Source organism: Primulina tabacum, chromosome 16 (genome assembly GCF_025594145.1).
Source record: "Primulina tabacum isolate GXHZ01 chromosome 16, ASM2559414v2, whole genome shotgun sequence".
Taxonomy (NCBI): Eukaryota; Viridiplantae; Streptophyta; class Magnoliopsida; order Lamiales; family Gesneriaceae; genus Primulina; species Primulina tabacum.
Window position 1 is genome coordinate 540,324 of NC_134565.1, and position 21,984 is coordinate 562,307.

Here is a 21,984-nt window from a genome sequence, read left to right on the forward strand (position 1 = left end):
AAATCTCCAGCATCAAAATGAGTTGAATCACTCAAAGGTTCACTGTGTTCAGTAAAGTTGGTCTCCTTTTCTTTCCCGTTTATTGATTCTTTATAAAGTTTACAAAGGCGCTCAGGGGCTCGACAAATACGGGACCAATGTCCTGGAGTACCACATCTAAAACAAGAACTTTCAAATCTTTTTGAGTGATTCTCATTAACACTCATATTCTCATGATGCATTTTCAGTGGATGGTTTGGGACGCTCTTTTGAGATGAGTTATAGAAGTAACTATCTCGATTATTTTCAAAACCACGGCCGCGTCCACGACCACGACCACTTCCACGTCCACGACCACGACCACTTCCACGTCCACGACCACGACCTCGATCTTGTCTATAACTTTGATTTTGGTTTTCAGATTTAAAATCATTTTTTCTTACGACATTTACTTCAGGAAATGTCGTTGAACCAGTGGGTCGTGCTTGATGATTTCTCATAAACAGCTTGTTATTCTTTTCCGCCACAAGGAGACAGGCGATAAGTTCAGAATATCTCGAAAATTCCTCGCACTCTATATTGTTGTTGTAGAGTTATATTCGATGCGTGAAAAGTGAAAAATGTTTTTTCAAGCATTTCCAATTCAGTAATCTCGTGCCCACAAAATTTCAATTGCGAGATTATTCTATACATCGTCGAGTTGTAATCATTGACTTTTTTAAAATCTTGGAATCTCATCGTATCCATTCATCCCGGGCGGTCGGAAGTATAACTTCCCTTATATATTTGAATCTTTCTTTTAATATCTTCCACAAAGCCATGGGATCTTTTTCAATTAGATATTCACATTTTAATCCCTTGTCGAGATGTCGACGCAAAAATATCATGGTTTTTGTCTTTTCTTGTGATGTGGATATGTCATTTTCTTTTATGGTCTCATTTAGACTCAATGACTCAAAATGCATTTCTACATCGAGAGTCCACGACATATAATTTTTCCCCGTAATATCAAGAGCAATGAATTTGAGCTTTGCCAAGTTTGACATGGTGGTACTTTTTCTTCTGTTTTGGAGCTTGGAAAAATATGGAGGACTTTTAAAGCTTCGTGCTGATAATGTGTTATGAAAAAGTAAAAATTTATGATAAAAAGTAAAAATATCAAACTCTCAAAATTATCAAACTACACACTTTATAATATTTTTCTCTCAACTCAATTGTGATTTTCTTCACAAATGAGATATCTATTTATAGAATTTCTTTACAAATAATCCAAAAATAAATTCATCATTACATACATCATCACATACTAATTTTCAATATTTACAACTCTTATTTTCAACATTCAAATTTTCAACTATTATTTTTCAACATTCAAAACATATTTTTCAACAACTATCATATTATCATTTATATCGTAACAAATACAGTATTTTCTTCTTGATAAACTATTTGCATATATAGACTTATTCAAACATTTTCAATTATAATTTTCCAAAATGAAAATTTTAAAATATTTATATAAATATTCAACCATATATCATTATTTTAGCAAATCTCTTCGAATATCTCTCATTATCTCCGAGAAAACATATGATATTTTTTACTTTTTTCCTATGTTAATAATTTACTTTTATTTTTAAAGAAACATTCGGATGATTTTTTCTGTGTTTTTGTTAAATATATACAATGAAAAACCAGGTTGACTATTCATCATGAAAGCTTTATCCATCCCCACACTTTTATATTTTATATAATATAATTATAATGAATATAATTTAATTTTAATTATTGCATAAAATTTATATAATAATTGACTTCACATGAAATATACTTTGTGGAGTATTATTTTTATTTTAAATTTAATAAATTTTGTAATTTCAACTCGAAATTACGATATATTTAGTTTTAAACTTTCCAAAATTCTAATGTGATTCACGATATAATAAAAATTTGAAAATTGAAAATTAACGCTAAATTTTATGATTTTAAACAATAATATATTGTTTTTAATTTTAATTATTGCATAAACATATCTGTTGATGTTCACTTAGAGTTAAACTTTTTTTTAATAAATATAAGACATATTTTGTTTTTATATTTTTCTTTAGTCATGGTAATTTTTTTTATTAAAACCTCTCCACCTATTTTTTAGGGATCTTTTGAAATATCTATCAACGAAAAACAAAATTGACAATTTATAGTTGTTAAATTAAATAATATATTTTTTAAAATTCATTAATTTAAAATTCCTACATTCAAACAGAACATTACTTCATCATGAATTTTCAATTTCATAACAAGATGTCAGTATTTTCTGAACAAAGTGCTTTGTTTGCCAAGTAAGAGGCTCTTTTTTTGGCTGCAAATAAAGAAGTTTTCCAAATGCGGAGAACGAATTTTAACAAATTCTTCATCATCCGAGCAACTAATCTAAATACACTGTCAACGGTCCTTCCCCATAAATCAGTAAATAATCTATATAAGTGCATGTTTCAGCAATTTCATCCCACCAAATTCACCCTATAAACAGAAATGATATTAAATGAATGCATAATTTTTTTATGGTTGTATTGATCAAAAATATGATATCAGACAAAAATTTCTAAATCTTGATCCATTATCTCAACAATCTCACAAAGATAATGTTGCAGAAAATTTCCACTCTTGTTATTAATTGTAGAACAACCATATCAATATCGAACTCAACCAATACATGTGAAAGTTCAGCCTCAGTCACTGACTCGTTATCAACATCTACGTTGATTTTCATCTGTTGTTGAAATGCCTTTGCGTCGATTTTCATCTGCGGTTGAAATGACTTTGGAGAGGAAACGATAAACTTCATTTGTTCTTAATCGGTTGATCAATCTTGAAACCAGTCCATTGCAGGATCTATATTGATCAACGATCCATATCAAGATCCTGATTATTTTCATCAAAGAATTTAGCATGAATTTGTAGTAGGATAGCCGGTGTGTGCTTTGTGTTATTGAGCGAATCCTCCCCCGATCCATCATCCAGCTTCTGATCAGAAAATGTGAAGAGCTCAGTGCCAAATAGATCGGAAAAGAACTTGCCATCCAGTTTGAAATTCACCATGCCAAAATGATCAGATTCCAACTTGTCTGCCTTGCGATTTTCAACTTGGGACTGTCCAAATGCCTGTGTGAACTAACATTTTCGACACTTTGGGAAGGACCTCAGAAGCCCTTTTCGCCTTCGTACATAATACGTGTGATCCTACGCTGTTGGGAAGTTGAGGTTGGCTTGCTGATGGCCATTCTTTCTTCGTGGTGGATTGTTTGGCCATCTTAGGATCAGCAATAGCTCGCTTAGCAATGTTCTAGTTCCAGTAATTCTAGATTTCATTGTCTGCTCGGCCCGGAAGCCTTCCAGCTATCAAAGACCATCTATATAAGATTAAAGTACATTTAATAGAGCGACACAATAAAGCTTCTTTATAAGAAACAAAACGAGCCAAACAATTACCTGTTTCCAAGGAGCTTGTGAAGTCTGATAATAAGATCCTCTTGATCTGTACATATGTCCTCTCTTGATACCTGGTCGTAAATAATTCAATCAACGAAGCCTACAACTTTTTCCGCATCTATTAAGACCTAAATTTTAACAAAAATGGTTATTTTTGTTATAAAGAAAATCATATTTGATAAAGATAAATTCCTATTTTTACCTGCATTCTTGGGTAGCTTTCGCCATTTTCCTTCACCATATATCTTAACATAATCTGTAAGAATCGTCTTCCATTGCGGTCCATACGCCTTTGTTTAAGCCTACTTTGGAACAACAAGGGCTTCTCCCCATCCTTATTTTAACAATCTTGATAGTGTTCGGATGTGTCTCTTTTACGCCATGAGACAAGACAAATTGTCTCTTTTATTGTTGAAGACTTAAGGGGACTTGCTATTTTCTGATGGGGTGTGAACTAAATGTCATTTGGACATCATTTTAATGTAGCAATTTTGCGAAATGCCAGATACATAAAGTTGTTTCACACACGATTTCTACACCTCATTTGATTAGATTGAATAGCTTAATGTCAAAAGAAATAACATGATAATAAATATCAAACATGTAACAGCGGAAATCATTATATGGAGTCATAGGTCAGTGCATCAAATCAATAATTTAGAAGACTTAGATGGAGATTGGGGTTTGTCCACATTGGGGGGGTAGGAAAACTTCACTGAAAATCACATAGAATCGGCAACCTAACAAGGCTATGTGTGGTAAGTCACACTTATTGGGCCCGCTGAAAAAGTTGGATCGATTTCAGCAGTAGTATCCCATGTATCATATATTCATATACTACGTTTACATACGTGTATACATGAAAATAAATTTAGTCACAAAAACAAACCAAAAGGAAAGAAACAAACCTAGAAAAGGAAATTTTAACAAAGTAGACTGTATGATTGAAGAATGAAAAATACCATAGGGCAGAGAGAGGGGGAATTTGAATCCAACAGCAGGCAAAATATTCTTACCATTTATACTCCCCATAACACCAAGCTACGGGGTACTTGGACGATCTGTTAGAATAATCAAATTTGATGCGAGATACATGTGTGAGAAAATGTACCTGCAGTGACGCAAAACATCAAGCGAGGTTCTATGGCCTTCAACAAATACCAGGATCTCTATTGTTTTGCAAAAAAAATGCCAAATGATAAAAGGCCTTTGATTTTGCCAAATTATACATCTCTAATCAAATTTTCTAAATGGAATGACATTTATATTATATTTCCTACTTTGCTGTTAGGTACATTCAATTCAGTGAGAAGATGATATGACGCCATTCCTAACTAAGACAGAACAATCTGTATTTTTTTATATTAAAAGATAATTTTCATGGGAATTCAGTGTTGTAATTTAATACTCAAATCAATGAACAAATGCTATATTAAATTATTTTATGGAATCATCGTTTTCAAATGATGAGAAGATAATAAAGGTCAATTATTAGTCGTTTCATATGAACAATATCTAGAGATGAAATCCCAATAAGGCAGTTCCTTCTTACAGGTTCACAATAAGTAGGAGCTAGACGGATTGGCAAAGAAATTCTTCGATTTCGTGAAGCAATCACGAAGCAGGCTACCAAGAATAGAAGGGGGCTGATTTGATGATGTCTGGCGCATTTCCCGCGTAAATATGTGGTCATCCATAATCAGTATCTCTAACAATTTCCTGCAGCTCTGAAATGAATGAAATTTTGCAAATGAGCTGTAATTACAGGGTGTCCACCTCTACAGATGAAGCATTTACATATTTGTTGATCATAAATCTACCCGGGAAAAACTAGAATCTTTAAGAAATAGCAAGGGAAATTTTGTTGACACAACATTGCGTTTAATCCAACTGAAAATTTATCAGTAACAAACGAAAATAGATTTCATTTTTGTAAACCTTTTCTACACTGACTAAAGTCAGCATATTCTTTAAGAAACTGAAAGCTTGTTAACTATAATGAACAAAAAAATGTAATGACATTCTTGGGAATTCAAAATAAAAACCAAAATTTAGCGAGGATGAAACAAGTTGATTCCCTAGAAGAATTTCATCATTTGCTTGAAATAAGTGTATGTACCTGAGGATTCAAACAATGCATCTGCTTTATGATATTACCCTGTAGAAAACAAGATGTAAAAATAAGAAATAGTGTTTCAAGATTCTGCACACGACATAGCATCATAGATAACCAATAAAAAATCAAGTGAGGGCACAAGGATTTATCAGACAACTTGGAAGAGTAAGTTCACATGAAAAACAAGTGTAGGATAATCACAAACTAGGGAAAAGGACGACATTCAGTGCAAAAACTTCTCTAGGGTCATCCGCAACACAACCATTGCTCATAATCTAAAAGGATAGGCTCCCAATATTTTAGGCACTGGCAATTTGACTGGTATACTAGAAATCAAAGCAACTTTTAAGCTAATAAAAAGCACAAGCAGAATGGTGTAATGGCGCCCCAAATGACAGTCCATAAGAAGTATTGTGTTGTCTACAAAGAAAATTACCTCCAATATCCCTGGATTTTGCATCACAATACCAAGAACACGGCGTACAAGTCCCTTGTACACAAGTTCATTTACAGTAACCATCTCCGTTCATCCAAGTTAACAAGGGCCTACATTCCTTCCTTCTAGGCGGAGAACTTTCAAAACACTTCTGACGTGTAATTTTATCCTCACTAAGAATTTCAGTAGGGAGGTCCACAATATCTTCAGACTGATTTAAAATAGTGACTCTGTGCACTTCATCGGTATTCGTGTCATTCAAATTCTCTGACGCAACAGCATCATCTATACGATGGACAGCATCAATTGCCATATGTTCCTTCTCAATTTTATTCTTTTGACCTCGAAGGTGAGTAAAATCATGACGAATTTCAGCAACAGAGGTCAAGAAGTACTTTGACAGAAATAACGAATCAACTACATGAACGCAGTCATAACCATCGACCTAAATTAAGAGCAATAAGAAACACAAAATAAGGTTAGCTCCTTCACACCACAAACCATCCCTGCCCATGGAAAAAATAGAAAAGAAAACTAAAAGAGTAGATTTCTTTCTTTTTTTACACTAACTAAAAGAATAAACTTTGAATAACCAAAAAAGATGATTTTGGTGGCCTGCGTTGATTATTATGACATCTTGTGTAAGATATCGATGAACAATAGTCCGTAATTTATGAAAGAACTAATGAACTAGCTTGAAAACTCTAAAAGAGCTTGTGCTAGCAACAATTAAGAATAATGATTAATCAATAAACCAACCTTCAATGCTCGTCCAAATACTTCAAGCACCTCAACCATAATTTCCAACACCTGTTCATCTGAAAAAAACTTTGTATCATCAATTTGATATAACTTCTGCATTTATAAAAGTTACTAAAGTGCAGAAAAACTCAGCCTCGTACAATAATTAAGAATATGCGATACTTGCATACCTTGAACATCGAGGACTCGGGAAATTTCTTTCATACTCAAACCTTGGTCGCCAGACTTCTGAATGGCTAAATAAAGGGTTTTGAATGACTCGGAATGAAAGAACAAGTTTTTTACATCATCACCGCATGAAGGCGCCAAATTTTCAGCAAAACTTGCCATAGCTTCCCATGGTGATTCACTCCCATCAATCGTGAGGTGGATGGATCCCCCAGAATCAAATATTTCTCTCACATGATCTTCTATATTAGAATGTGATGAAATACAGTCAACATCCATGACAGATGACATAATGCTCTGGTTTGGTGCACCAAAAGGAGAGGAGGCACATGTGAATGATTCAATAAACTGTAATCTTGGGATTGTTTCCCGTAACAAACATAATTTAATGCCCGGAAAACCTTTTTCTCGTCGTGAGATGATCTCACCCTCCCCGACAAATGAAGTTTTTGATTTCTTAGATAGGCTTACACCAGAAAGCTCCCCAGTATCAGGTTTATGTTTGGAAGTTCTGTTGTCTTCTGCCTCACCGACACCTTCAGCGGGTAAGTAAGGGGTAACAGACAGTTCACCCAAAGAGACTCTAGCACATAAGTTGAGAACTTCACCACATTGTAGATCTTCTGGAACATCAAGGCCCTCCTCCATCAGATCCTTTTCTCTTTCATGAAGCCAGTTAGCAAACTTAGAGGCTTTTTTTCCCGTGTCCATAGGAAATGGAGATAAAGAAATACCATGAAGGAAATGGTGTGAAAGTACAAAGGGCTTGTTACAGTTGCCTCCAATCTGACATCAAAGAAAACAATCAGCGGGATTAAAAAGTAATATGCATAGGCAAAAGACAAAACTAGTCTTTAACCATGAGTTTCTTCTCTCTCAAGTAGTTAAAAGCAGCAAAAAGATCATGTTCAGAATAATGCCGTAATGTTTCCGCGAGTAAAGTCGGCACTTCAGGAGCTGTCGAGGTGCTTAGAAAAATTAGCTTAAATAGCTCGGCAGCATTTGCAATTGCAGCTGATTCATGTATCTGTCTACTAACTCTTGAGCCATTTGAAAGCTTTGCGTACTTCCTGGGCTGATGGCTAGAGCTCGATTTTCTACTAGGAGCTTTAATCCAATCCTCAACTCCCTAGTCATGACAAGCTGACGGGTCAAATCAGTTTCGTAAAAGTAGCACACATGATGGAAAGAAGAGTTATTTTTTTAGAAAAAAACAAAATAAACAAACTGCAACACATAAACCATGTATCCCTACATTAACCAATATGAGCATACAGCTCAAAACAGAAACAGGTAATGAATCACCCAAAAAATGTGTCCATAACCAAAATGAAGACAATTGTACAGATACATATAAAAGATGGGCCAGAGTTAGCAACGACAGAATATTTGCAACTTACATCTTCCATGTAATCTTGGTCAACAAAAACATCTTTGACACACTCCAATTTCGCCATTCTTTTGAGCCTCAAAACATTATCTAATGCTACCTTGATATTATTTGCATCAAAATCATCCCACTTCCAGGACTCTGGAACAGACGAACGTTTACCATCTTCTACAGATACATAACCCCGCACCATCATTTCGGAACCTCCGTAGTTCAATGTCTTGTCCTGATATTGCGTGAGGTATTTAGAATAACGTTCCGCAAGCAAAGTGCATAATTTCATCAAAGCTTTTCTCGAAGAATCAGAAGTTTTCAATAATGCCATTCTTCTTTTGCAGGTGTCTGGAGGTGCTGGCAGATTAGGAATGGATTCCCAATTTAAGCGGTGAAATTTTGCCCCAAGAGCAGCTCGATGTCTTGCATATTCAATGACCAACAGTCTGCCAATAATTGATCCACATGAAAATATGATATTATCTTGCCAAAAGATTACCAATAATGACAACCTAAATGAAACTAAAGTATATGACAAACAATTGAGTATAAGGCATTCATTAATATTCCATGAATTGGATACTCGGAACAAACAATTTCCATCCTTTCCATGCAACAGAAATTAGAGAATGATAAGTTGCTTCGAGCAAGAGCTAACATATATATCCATGAAAAAATCATGAATTAGCATCACCTATCAGCTTCTTCTGTCCATGAAAACTTTCTCTTACGTTGCTTCAAACTTGACAAGGCATGCTTGTAAATGCACATACTGGCATCATCATCTTTTTCATTTAAATCTGGCTCTGAATCCTCTAAAATGTTGCCAGTGTCATAATTCTGAAAATGAAAACCATAATTTTCGTGAGTAGTCAGCACAAAAAAGCAGTTTTTCAGTCATTTGATTATAAGAATCCAGTTGGCTGACCATCTGCAAACTTGATTGTCCATCTGCAATGGTGGGTTTTAACAGCTTTGAGGAGACTCCATCGGATTGACTTTTTCGTTTACGTGAAGGAAATATAGGTTTGTGTTTAATTAGCTTCACCTCATGTCCTTCCGCATCCAAAGCTCTCTGGAATCTTGTAAGGCGACGTATTTTTTTGTCATAATGGACTCGAAGCACCTGCAATAATTATTTATTTTAATATGTAATCGCCGATGCCTGGAACACCCTCAGATATTATCAATTACCTTATCCCATCAGTAGAGTGTCATTACTCATGATTTGATTGATCGATGAACATTTAGAAACACTTCTAGCTATCCTAGTTAGAGAAACGCAAATCTTATGGTTTTTATCTTTTAATAAACACCAGATCAAGTGATCAACATTGAGAACGGAATATGAGAAAGTGTTCAATTCAATGCTGTCAAATTGAACTTTAGGTAGAAATATTGTGCGTGCTTGAGAAAAAACAGTAGTTCCCACGTTCAGCATAGAGCAATGACAATCAGCATATTAATTCTAAGATCGACCAGTTCCCTAATCTTAAATTTCCTATCAAGCACCCCAAAGCAGGGTGTTGAAAACTATTGAAGTACTTAACACTGGTAGGCAAACAAACCTGCTCCAGAGTCAAATCAAGATCCTTGGCAATCTTTTCACACTCGATGAATGAAAGTCTCCTGTTCGAGTCATCTTTTGCCAGACATTTAAGAAGTTCAGCTCGCTGGCCAGCTGTCATTACTTGACCAGATACCCATGATCGAGAATGAAATACCTATAAAAGTCCCATCACTTGCTTGAATAAAAGACTGAATTTAAAGATACAACTTGAAATCAAATCGCAGATCCAGTACATGTTCTTTGCACTAATATTCAATTTATATGATCAATCAAATAATGTAGCGTGAAAACTAAGAGCACCCATAAACCACAAGACACAGAAAAAATTATAAAATCCAACAAAGATTTTAGGTACTGCCCAGAGCTAATTTATACAAGTTCAAGAATCAAATTTGTCTCATATGTAATCGGGGGTCCAACTGGCTAGTCGAGCCAAAAATTAGCAACTTTTTTAAAACATAACAGAAAATATTTTCTTTTTCATGTAGAAAATTTTTCAGATAGAGTAACTGTGAAAAGGAAAAAAAATACAAGCTACTAGCGAATCAGTCTGGGCTGAGCGCTCCCTGTTTGCCGGGATTAAAACAGCTGGTATTAAGGTTTTCTATGTGTCAACAACTAAACCTGCCATGTAAACCGGCTTGGTGAATTGGAATGTGCTCAACCGGACAAGGGTACCTGGTTTCTTATAATAAATGAGTACCCCAAGAAAAAAATGCAAGGAAACTATTTCTTAACTGCGTGATAATAGATTGTCTTGGTATCTAAGATACGGGACTTAGGCAGAGAGGGGATCTCAAACAAACTAATAATTTGATCAATCATCAAATGCTTCACTACATGGCTCATCAGTTTGTTCACAACACATACTAAGTAGGTAAATACAGGGTAAATTAAATTTGTTCAGCTGTGATGTGTACCTCAATAAAAAAAACCATTGTTCTAAAAGGCGCCATCTAGGTACTAGGCGGTCACCCACCGCCTCGATTTTTAGAAATCGGTGGCTGTAGGCGGTGCTGAAAAAATCGGCCGCCCAGACGGGTAACAAAACAAACTACCCAGGTGATTTTATTTTTTCAAAAAAAAAAATTAAATTTAAAATATTAAGAATTCTTTTGGAAAAACAATGGTTAAACAAATTTATACTGCCTAGCGTTTTTTAGAATCTTGGGAAAAACTACTTTTTACCATGCTAGAAAAGAGATTTTCATTAGACATTGGACTTAGATGTGGAAACTCAGTCAAACAAACAAGTAATCAGAGAAGTCATATAAGCTTAGGCTTTGCTGCATGACTTCGAGTAAATATCCAGTGGTTATCTTACTTCAAGATTGTGTGGGTTGCATTCAGGAAATAGAAGTCAGCAATCACATCCTCTATCAATTGCTTGCGATCAACTTTATTAAATCAAAGCTTAAGAAAATGCATCACCTTCTCAACTACGTTGCATAGAAGACAACAAGAATTAGATGATACTGGACATCATTTCAATTCCAATGACAAGTTTCTTCATACAGTTGTTAAAACATTCTTCTAAATGCTTAACAGGAGCTATGTGCAGTGATATTCATAAGAGAAAATATACATTATCAATAAAATACTCAACAGTCTTTACATATATAGATATAGAAATATTGTTGTGCTTCATCATAAAAGAAGGGGAAAAAGCAGACGACATGTCAAGTTAACCCATCAATAAGCATGCAAAATAAGTAATTATTCGTACGAGTTAGCGCAAATATGGAAAATTAAGATCATACTGAAGGAAAAGAAGAGGCTATGGCATCACACCTCCTGAACTGCAGACCCAGGAAATGCATGCAAAGCGGCTCTAGGTTCCACTGCGGCATAACAATACTCCAAAGTGTTCCAGTATTCATCGACAGTTTTTTTGGTTGAAAGAACAAAATCATGTCTGATTTGAGGACGAAAATCAGGAAAAAGGAAACCAGACGATGCAATTGCTGAGGCAGGTTCCTCAATGTAAGGTTTAAATTCCAGTGCATGAGTAAGAGTGGTATGTGGGCTGCTTCGGGTTCCATCTTCTGCCTGGCCGTTACTTACCAGGCGAATCAGCTGTCAAAGATTCACATTTTAGACAGAATTACCGTACTGAATTTTGAAAAGGTCAATAAACGAGAAATTGAAAAAACTTATTCCACAAGACTGGAAAAAGTTTGTTCATCGATAATCAACTGGTTACTGAGGGCTGAATCTGTAAGTTTTCTAGATATTGTTTTGTTGTTTCATAATAATTAAGGGTTGAAACATTTTGGAATTCCAATTAAATAGTAACTAATTGTAGCTGAGTAAAGACTACTGAAGTAAATACGGAGATACTATATCTAACCTAAACAGCCTCCATCCCTAATTCAAACTATTTAAGACGGTGTTCACTACCTGGTTCTCCCCAGCCTTATCCTCCTAATATCACTCTCATAAAATTAAATTACCCAATGGCCAATTCACACAGTGAATGACTCAGTTCGCTATTAAATTTTAAAGCAAACCATGAACAAATCCCAAGGTGCACAGAAACATGAATTCATGTGTGAAACACAACAATCCAATCTATTAATACTTTGAGCATCAATTCACCCAACTGTTCATACCACATAGTGCACAAGCAATATTTCATGCGGATAATTACTATCAACAATATACGGCCATGATGAAAAGATCATAAGCTGGGTCGTGTATGGTATCAACTAACAATGTCATCAAAGAGCATAATTGGTTTTTTATCTCTCTATGAAAAATAATGAGTGGAAATTGGCTTTTGCTTGTGAATGTCTACCTTTTATAAACTTTATCGCTGCCTAATTTTGCTGGTTTAGAAGGATGTATGGAGGAAACTCGAGAATTGTAAGAATGTGCAGAGGCAGTAGGGGGGTCAAGGGACCTTTAACTCAGGGACTCAAGTGCTATAGCACAAAAAACATCGCCTCAAATGATCAATAATAACGTAATGAGCAGTAAGAATTACAAAACAGTGCTTTGATAAAATAAACATGGAAATACAAACTTTTTTAAACTGAATATCTATTGTACCTTCAAACGCCTTAAGATATCAATTAACCATGACAATCGTCCAATTGCCCGAGTATCCACAAGGCCTTTGTACTCGTTTATTGGGAGATCAGAAAGTTGCAAACTACTTCCACATTTCTCAACCATATCCTCGAGCTTCTGAGCAGACCCTACAACTTGTAGAAACAATTTAAGCGGCATGGATTTTATCGCCTTATCTAAATCGAACAACTTATAAGTGTTATGTGGATTTTTCAGGTCATGAGCTTGATTTCTGGATAAGAAAGCATCGCTCCAACCTGGGAAACTGCAGACCCAATCCCAAATAAATATATGTAGAAGCTTTGTCCGAACCATTTTCGCCAGAACAAACCCATTTGCACGCATTGCCTCAGATCTCTCTGATTGAACATCTAATCTTATGTGATTTGGAATTCTCTGCACATTGTCCAACATGGGAACTGATTGGCCCTTCTTATGAAAATTTGATGGTTTACGCAGTTGACTTTCAAAATCCCTCTGTTTATCATGAATTTGACCCAATAACTCAGGTAACGAACTATAAACAGATGGGTGTAGGACCACATCAATTGTCCGGCTTCGGCGACAATTGGTCACTATAGGAACACTCACATGGATGCATTTGCAATGACCTTCTTGCTGAAGTTTGTTTAGGCTCCTTTCCAAGGTCTTCCTATCCATCGTTGTAGTTTTTTCCTTCTCAAGACGTCTGTGTAGCTCAGGTTTTATTAAGAACTTCTCCTCCTGACCACAAGTAAAAATTTGTAATGATTTCATTGAAAGTCATATGATTGATTAACAAACCAATAAGATTTAGGATAGCAAAACAAACCAGTAACATTTGGAGTATCCGCTGCTCTCTCTGCGAGTTGATTGCACCAACTGTAAGACAGGGATAATTTAGACTTGATCTGCGCCTACGACAAGATACAACAGCAGGAAGACTTGTTTCTTGAATGTCATTGTTTGTTCCAGAATCACTGACCACCAGCTGTAGTTTCTCATCAGAAACTGTATTGCTTCGCTCAATATCAGGATACTGTTGATTCCACAGTGAAAGCTGCATACTCTCGCCTTCACCACTCACAGTCGTGCCATTTGAAGGTTCTGTTATAACTGCTACATTTTCACTGTCATTAATATCGCTAAAATCTCCCATGGAAGCCAAATTATCCACCACCTGCACAGTATGAGACAAGTTCTCATGAAAGTCAAGATTCAGTCTTTGTGAATTAGACTCGATGCCTTCCTGCAGAACCAGGTCCTTTGCAATCGGAGCCATGCAGGACGATTCCAGTTTAGATGATTCAGGATTAAAGTTACCAGCTGTCCAAACTCTGTACACCACACCTCTGTCATGGCTTTCTGCCTGTAAATGAAATCCAAACCTAGTAAACATTTTGCTGAAAATTCGCTTGTGGTACTCTTTACCGCACAGTCCAAGCTTTCTACACACCTGCTTAATCAAAATCATAAAATTTAAAACGTTATCACTGAATGCTCAGTAACTGATGCATAGTAGAGAACGATTGAAATTGTGAAATTCATAGAGACTTTTTTTTAGGTATATCATCGTGTAGAGCATGTAGAACTTACAAATCTTCAACATGCAATGATATTTTTGCAGGTCAATAATCATATAGCAGCTTATTGTTCAAGAAATTATCACACATCCAGTATGTACGTAACAACACTAAATCTATCAACAGCTGCAGGGGCACTTCAGAATAACAACTGAGGCAACCACCTCACAGATGAAGATGGACAAGAAGTACATAGATTATTCCAAGTCAGTTGGCACAGGAATTTGTTTTGGTCAAGATCCAAATTAATTGTTTTCATAAAAAAATCAAGCGATAGACTCAAGGGTCATTATGTTTCTGAATTCAAATTTTCGAAAGTAGGAAATTATGCATAATCAGAAATATAAAGGTCATTTAAGAATAGGTAGCAGCAAGTATCAGTATAAGAGTTCAAGTATGCATAGAAAGAAGTAGGGGACTTGTTCATGTTTAGGGGTAAGACCACGGATACAAGTTTGAATTTGAATGAAGAAATAAAGGTAAAAGTATATACAGCAACAACCAAAGGAAGTACAAAAAATTTAATCAATTGAACTGCCTTGACTGAACTTCATTTTGTTCTTGGCTGCAAACAAACACACATACTTCAGTATTGGTCAACCCTTTTGATCCTTCAGAATCAATCATGTCATATACTTGACGCAATATGGGAAGCTCTACTACTTGTTCAGTAATTTGTCCTCTTTTCACCAAAGTCATTGACTGTTCCATGTCATTATCATTTTTTCTGCATCCTTGGAATTTTGGATTGAAATTTGATGGTGAAAAACTTTGAAGTAGACGCAAACAATTGACCTCCTGCACGTCAAAAGAAGTATGTTACAGAAACTGGTATGAACTCCCAGGATTTTATAAAATTGGGGAAGCAACCATAAAGCTCGAGAAAACTGAAAAGCCAATTTTTTGGCTGTAATGTAACTGATCCTTTTCAAATGCTCCCCGGTAAACGATATACTCCTCAAGGCTTACTCTACCATCGTACTAAATACAAGTCTTTAACATACTTTTGCTTCTCTCTAAATCGTTTTAAAAGTTAAGTATTCTATTTCACAGACAATATTATTCACAGGGTGACAGGATCAAAGGAACGCAAATAGCTGCCACGAGTAGCCTTCTCATCTGTCTGCTAATAACTGAATTTTTCCACTACCAATAAAAAATTAAGGAAGAAAAAACTAAAGAAAAAGGAAGGTGAAAGTTTCCACACTTCCACCACTCAGAGGTATGGAAGGATTAGATATAAATTATTCTCATTCACCTTTTTTGCCAATGAATTATATCAAATCATCAAAGTCACAACTCGAGTAAGCATACCTTCTTATTCACCATAGTTCGACATTCTTCTACAACATGTGCTTCTTTCAACCTGTGGCATATCTAACAACGGAATCCATGTTAAATCAGTAACTTAAGAGCAATCAAGTGTCTAAGAGAACAACATCGCGCATCATAGCAAGATTAAGAAGATAAGATTACATTTCTCCATGATCGGTGGCCAGAAGTCCCTCGATAACCAAGATCTCGCTTCAGATCTGAGACAACTAGAACCTTTACCACCAAAAACTTCATAATTAGAAGATGTGAACAGAACTACATAATGCAATCAAAACCCCAACACAAACTGACCTTTCCTTCAGCCTTTTCTAATTTATCACAGATAGTTTTCAGTGCAGGTAAAAAGTCTTTCACACGTACATCACCTTTAGCCATATCTTCACCAAAATCACCATTAGTTTCAGCAAGACCATCCGCAACCCCTCTGTCCACCAAGAGGTTATCCTCTTTGGTGATCTCAAGCCTCTGCTGACAACTTAAATGCTTCCCATAACGATATAAATACAGCATATTTGTTGCAACTATGGAATCACTTTTCTGTTCTCTATTGTTGGCTGCCTCTTTTTTCCGAATAACAGTTGGCTGCCTCACAATCAATCCTCGGGTTTCAAGCTTCTTCAATTGGTAGAATAAATTGTTGGCTGGAACACGCAATTGCTTGGTGAGATCATTTTGTGCAATCCCGTTTTTCCTGAACATACAACAAGCGTAACACTCGCTTATACCAACGTTTTAGCTACATTGTTGAAAGCTGAAACATGCTTATGACCACATGCTTCACCCTTGAATGCAAAATCACTCGATGCTGAAAGTTCCTCTCAATCGCACGGTTGCACCAAGTATAAACAAAAGGTCAAAAATGACTCCCTTTTTAACAGAACTAAAAATCAATCAGAAACATGACGGACAGTCGTCATACAGGTTCATCCACGTCTCAAGAATAGGTTTTGAAAAAACACTTGAATATATTCAACAAAAGAGAGAACACCAAAAGTGATAGCTAATAAGTAGATAGAAAGTAACCTGGCAGCAGCGAGGCGTTCGAGAATGAGACGCTGAGTATCGGACAGACTGTATTCAGACGCCTCGATCTCGTATATTCCTAGAAAACACTTCCTCATTGCTTCGGGAGCAAAAATTTTCACATGCTCGCACTCTTCAACAGAACACTTAATCACGTGCTCAGCCGAAAAGGTCAATTCATCTGCCCCGAATTGGAGTCCTGGGACCTCCACGAGATTCTCCCAAACGATCCGCTTCACGTTCGGGCACAAGGGAAGGCCGATGGCAGAGAGGGAAGGGCGGAGCTTCGGCCACAGACTTTGTAGGTGAAGCCCATCGGCACCTTCGCAACAAATCTCTTGCAAAGCCAAGTGGACGACAGAATCCATCTGGCTGCTGCGGACCGACAGGCAGTTGGTCCGTGGTTTTTTTTTTTTTTTTACTTCTTGTTATTGGCGGGGTGCTGAGACGTGCGTTGTTTGGGCTTCGATTAGGTCTAGGGTTCGAATCGATTCCTCGGGGAGAAAGCTCCTATTGTTCCCGAAAATTACACGTTTGGTCCTTTATCTAATTCTGATTTCAAATTTCAATCCTAATACAATATCTTTTGCAGAACTTGCTCATGTAGAGCCACATATTGTCTTCCGTACAAATAATTATTAAATTTAAATTACAAAATAAACAAATATATCGCACTGATACTACTAACACAGTGTTTAAAGAGGATGAATTCAGTAGAATTGCGTTTATTTTTTCATGTTAATCCAATGTTTGATACATTTTTTTTATTAAACCAACCCATTGTACTCCACAATGGACTAAATTTTGTTAAACTGATTAAAATAAACTCACGCCACAGCCCAATACTAATAATCCTTGTTTCTATCAAACGTGGCATTTCTTATGATACACCAAACAAAAAGTCCTCCTCCATCTAAACAAACGACATACGAAGAAAGGGACATGGCTTAGGTTTTTGGTATATGCGGGGAAATCTTCAGAAATCAGGTAAATAATGTTGAAATTCTTTGTTTCAAACGTGTATCTGCGCATACTGTTGAAAAAATTAAGTTTTGTTAGGTTAAATTTTCTTCTGTTTGTTGTGAAAATTTCAGAAATCTGAGGAGGCTTGCTATCTCGGTAAATTCCATCGTGACATTTCTTTCTGTTTATGGTTTTTGAAAAATGATGTTTGTTTTCTAGTTTAGGTTGAAATAGTTTATTTCAATTTTGTCTTGATTTCTGCTTCCATTTTCTCTGTTTGAGGCAACCATTGTATCTTGTTTTTGCAAGATTATTTTTCTGTCGAGCTTGTTTTTTGATTTCATCACATAGAAGACCAAATCTGAATAATCATCTCTGAATTTCATACTTAAGACAATGTCAAATGCGGTCATATAAAAGTAATTGAATAGTTTTTTAAATAAGTTAGTGATGATGTTGTTAACCGTAAATGAAACTATTGATTTTTGTATTGCATTTAATTTTTTTTTAAGTATGTTTACAATATGTGAAATCATATTGGGTATTTCGAAATGCATTGTTAACTACATTTTAAATTGTAATTTGTTGTGAAGTATCTTGGATAGATGACAATTATGCGTAGGCACATTCTACTTTTTGTGATGCTGCACCAAATCATGTGTCGATCATTCTTGATTTTATTACTTTTGAGATGACATCGACTGAAGTTACGTGCAAAACGACTTTGCAAGACGCGTAGAACAATAGTCTCCTACACCATGAAACAAAGAATAAATGTGCAAATGAACCATTTGCACATGATTATTGAAATAGGAGATGTTCAACGTGTGGTGAACTTGCGAATAAATAGGAATGCATTTGCATGATTGTGTTACTTGCTAACTCATTTTGGAGGATAAGTCGAGTCTAGATATGTCCGTATTGAATAGAAGGTCACCATGTTTCTATCTATATTGGCTCATGACAAGAAAAATCGACTTGTTATCATGACTATGTACGTAGTGGCTATACAATCAGCACCCATTTCCATCAAGTGCTCCAATCAATTCTCACGTTACATCCTATTCTACTAGTTAAACCATCCCCTGTCGAATCTTGGAAATGGTTCAAGGTAAGCTCAAACCATTTTTAACTACTTGTACAAAATAAACATTTGAACTAGTCATGTATGAAGATTGTGATAGTTACATTGATATGAACTTATTATTGGTAAATTGTATAGGGATGTCTTGGTGTATTGGACGGAATGTATGTAAGTGTACATGTACCTACCATGGCGTCTATGTTGTTGCATAACTTCATCGGGTCTGAAATGCCCGATGATCCAATTGAGGAAGTGAACGACGATATAGTCAGTCTGAAAAATGAGATACAAGATGATTTCATCAACAACTTGGAATCATCAGATGATTGGGATACGTGGGGGGAGAATCTTGCAATGTTGATGTGGAACAATTTGAACTAAATATTCGGATTTTTGTACTTCTTTCGTATGAACTTTTTAAGAGATGTACTTGTGGCATTTGATGTTATTTTATTTTAAATCTTGAGAACATGATTGCATTGTATGTTATTTTATTTTTATTAATTCCACCCAAATGATCTTATTGTTTTTTTTGGTTATTATAAAATCTGATTGTAAGTAATTGAATTATTTTGACATTCACCTGTGGAACGTATTCATGGCAGGAATAGGACAACGACAGTGGAGCAACGTCTTGTGGGCTGTATTCTTTGTAGATCTATGTGGAGCTCTTCACGTTTTTGTCGGCTATGGTTTTCTTTGAAGATAGTGTACGGAAATGTACAAAGAGGTAACAAAATTAGGTATGAAGTTTAAAAATTAAAAAATATATCAAAAGGTATTTTTGGTATTACAAAATTAAATAATTACTTAATCATACTCTTACAAATCTCACCAAACATACCACTGTTTTGAGCACAGCTTACAAATCTTTATTTATCATATCTTTTATCATTTTATGAATACTATCATTTGAACCAAAAACACCATTAAAGTTCAACTTATTATGTATGGGCGACCAATTGGTTAAAACCGACATTGTGGAAAATAAACTTAAACTTAACACTGAAAATTGAAACATATATTTTTACATCTTCATGAATTGCTTAAAGATACAATGAATACCCATTTTTATAAAATAAACCTAATAAAATCTACAATCCAACCAGAGACGAAGGCAACAGGGAGCGAGTGTGTGTCTCGTCCTCCTCCAATTTTTCAAGTTTCAAAGGGGGAGTCGAGGAGGGGTTGGATAAGAGGGGGCGTGTTTGCACTGGACATCTGTCCCTAAATTTTTATATCATTTTTATTCCTTTTTTTAAAAAATAGGAAATATATAATAAATAAATAAAAAACATAAAAACAGTTGTCCACATCTTACTGGAAAGCCTTAGCGATCAAAAGTGATTAGAACTCCTAACTCAAATTTCTCATCTTTTCAGGATTTGGTAAGTTTTTATATGTTTAACAGTGTAATATTTTTATTTATAGCTTACGAGATACCTTATCATCAATGGTGTGAGACATCTTGGAGATTGGTAGCGGGTGATTGTCAAAAAATATTTTTACAATAAATGAGCAAAAATTTTGGAGAAAATATTTCCTTTCTCTATTTTCTTAGATACAAATATTCATATAAATTATAATCAAAATAAAAAACTGAATTTTGATAGAAAAAGTGTGTATCCTTCATGTATAAGTCGACGTTTTAACCTGATTTCATGAGCTCAATTGATTGTTAAAGCCCATGATAGGGCGAGGGGAGGGCTGAGGAGAGGAGAGGAGAGCCTCTTCCACTAGACTATTTTGCTATATAAGTCGAGTTCAGTATAGTAAATGCTTAAAAAAATGAGTCCAAAAATATAAGGGTGTGAGATTGATCAGTCTTATGGCTCCTAATCTAATTGACTGCTGAGTCATGACAGTGAGGAGAAAGAAAAGAGTCTTCCCCTCAGAGTTCTATCAACAAATAGCTTCATAGATAAAAGATTCCCCATTTGAACGATCTACGGTCTGCATTTGCTCTCATTTTCCTAGGTTAAATTCTATATAAAAAAATAGAAGATTGGAGATGAAAAAAAATTCGCATCCATTCCCCCTTACACTGTCGTAACAAAGATATCAGATGCGGCAATCAAGCTAATAAGAAGACGGCTAAGCTTATTCGCCCCACAAAGATGTTGCCTTCAGGACTTCTTAACAAATAAGACATATTCATACAATCTGAGAGGGAAAGTTTATAAATCGAATAAATGGATAGTTGTTTAATTGTTATTTGACATGTAATAGGTGAAGGATTGATGATTTTAACATTATGTGTATGTGCTCTTCATTTTGTGCAAGCTTTTGAAAAACATAGTTTTAATTTTCAGTATATTTTCTTGTACTAAATTATAATATATTTTTATAATCTTTTTGTTGGAATATATGAGTCTATATAAGAAATGTTGTTATTTGTTCATGCATGTCATTCTCTACATTTATTTTTTGGTAATATATTATTTACAAAAATTATTTTTGCCCTAGATATGATTTTCCTGACTCCGTCCCTAAATCCAACTAAACCGAGCAGTTATTCTTGTGTATTCGTTTTTGAAAATAATTAAATAAACATGAGAAAGAAAAAGGAGAAATGATTAAAAAAATAGATTTACTTTTAAGATTTGGTTTTATGTTTTCTTAAATTCGAAAGTAAAGGTTAGGAAATAGGCAAGAGAAGACCGATGGGAGTTGGGACGACGATGGAGATGAAACTTGAAAAAGTTTTAATTTTGCATGATCTCTCTTTGAACCCTTTTGGTTGGAGAAGTCATTGTTGGAATTTTGATGCTTAATGAATGAAAATTAAACAAATAAATCAATGTGTTTGATTGGAAAAATTCGAAACGAAGAACGAAACTTAATGAACGAATATTAAGTTCGGTGATTCTGAATTAAACTCGAAACGAGTTCATCAAATGTTGAAAGAACTTCAAACGAGTAGTCGGAACATGTAAGGGACGAAAACCGAAAACAGAAAAAAAAAAATCGGTCGTGAACAGTAGCAGGCGCGCACATGCGCGCGGGTCTGCGCGCAGGTGCGCGCGCCTACCAGTGGCAGA

At 35.3% G+C, this 21,984-nt stretch overlaps 1 protein-coding gene and 1 long non-coding RNA gene across 2 annotated transcripts; both read right to left on the bottom strand.

The window, feature by feature from the left end:
- Positions 1–3,056: 3,056 nt before the first annotated feature.
- On the bottom strand, positions 3,057–3,664 carry LOC142528687 (uncharacterized). The gene is made up of 2 exons (XR_012815710.1): positions 3,469–3,664; positions 3,057–3,375 (listed from the first exon to the last, which is right to left on the bottom strand). It is a non-coding gene; the product is annotated as an uncharacterized LOC142528687 (long non-coding RNA).
- A 249-nt stretch (positions 3,665–3,913) lies between these two features.
- On the bottom strand, positions 3,914–17,408 carry LOC142528686 (uncharacterized). Its single transcript, XM_075633782.1, is given in 20 exon segments — positions 3,914–4,579; positions 5,021–5,195; positions 5,588–5,626; positions 6,021–6,098; positions 6,100–6,465; positions 6,780–6,838; positions 6,953–7,736; positions 7,810–8,079; positions 8,351–8,780; positions 9,029–9,174; positions 9,263–9,460; positions 9,903–10,058; positions 11,696–11,980; positions 12,956–13,699; positions 13,788–14,411; positions 15,124–15,336; positions 15,853–15,915; positions 16,015–16,086; positions 16,165–16,564; positions 16,897–17,408. Coding segments are annotated over 19 exon segments (5,466 nt in total). The 5' UTR covers positions 17,265–17,408; the 3' UTR covers positions 3,914–4,579; positions 5,021–5,024.
- Between the last annotated feature and the right edge of the window lie 4,576 nt (positions 17,409–21,984).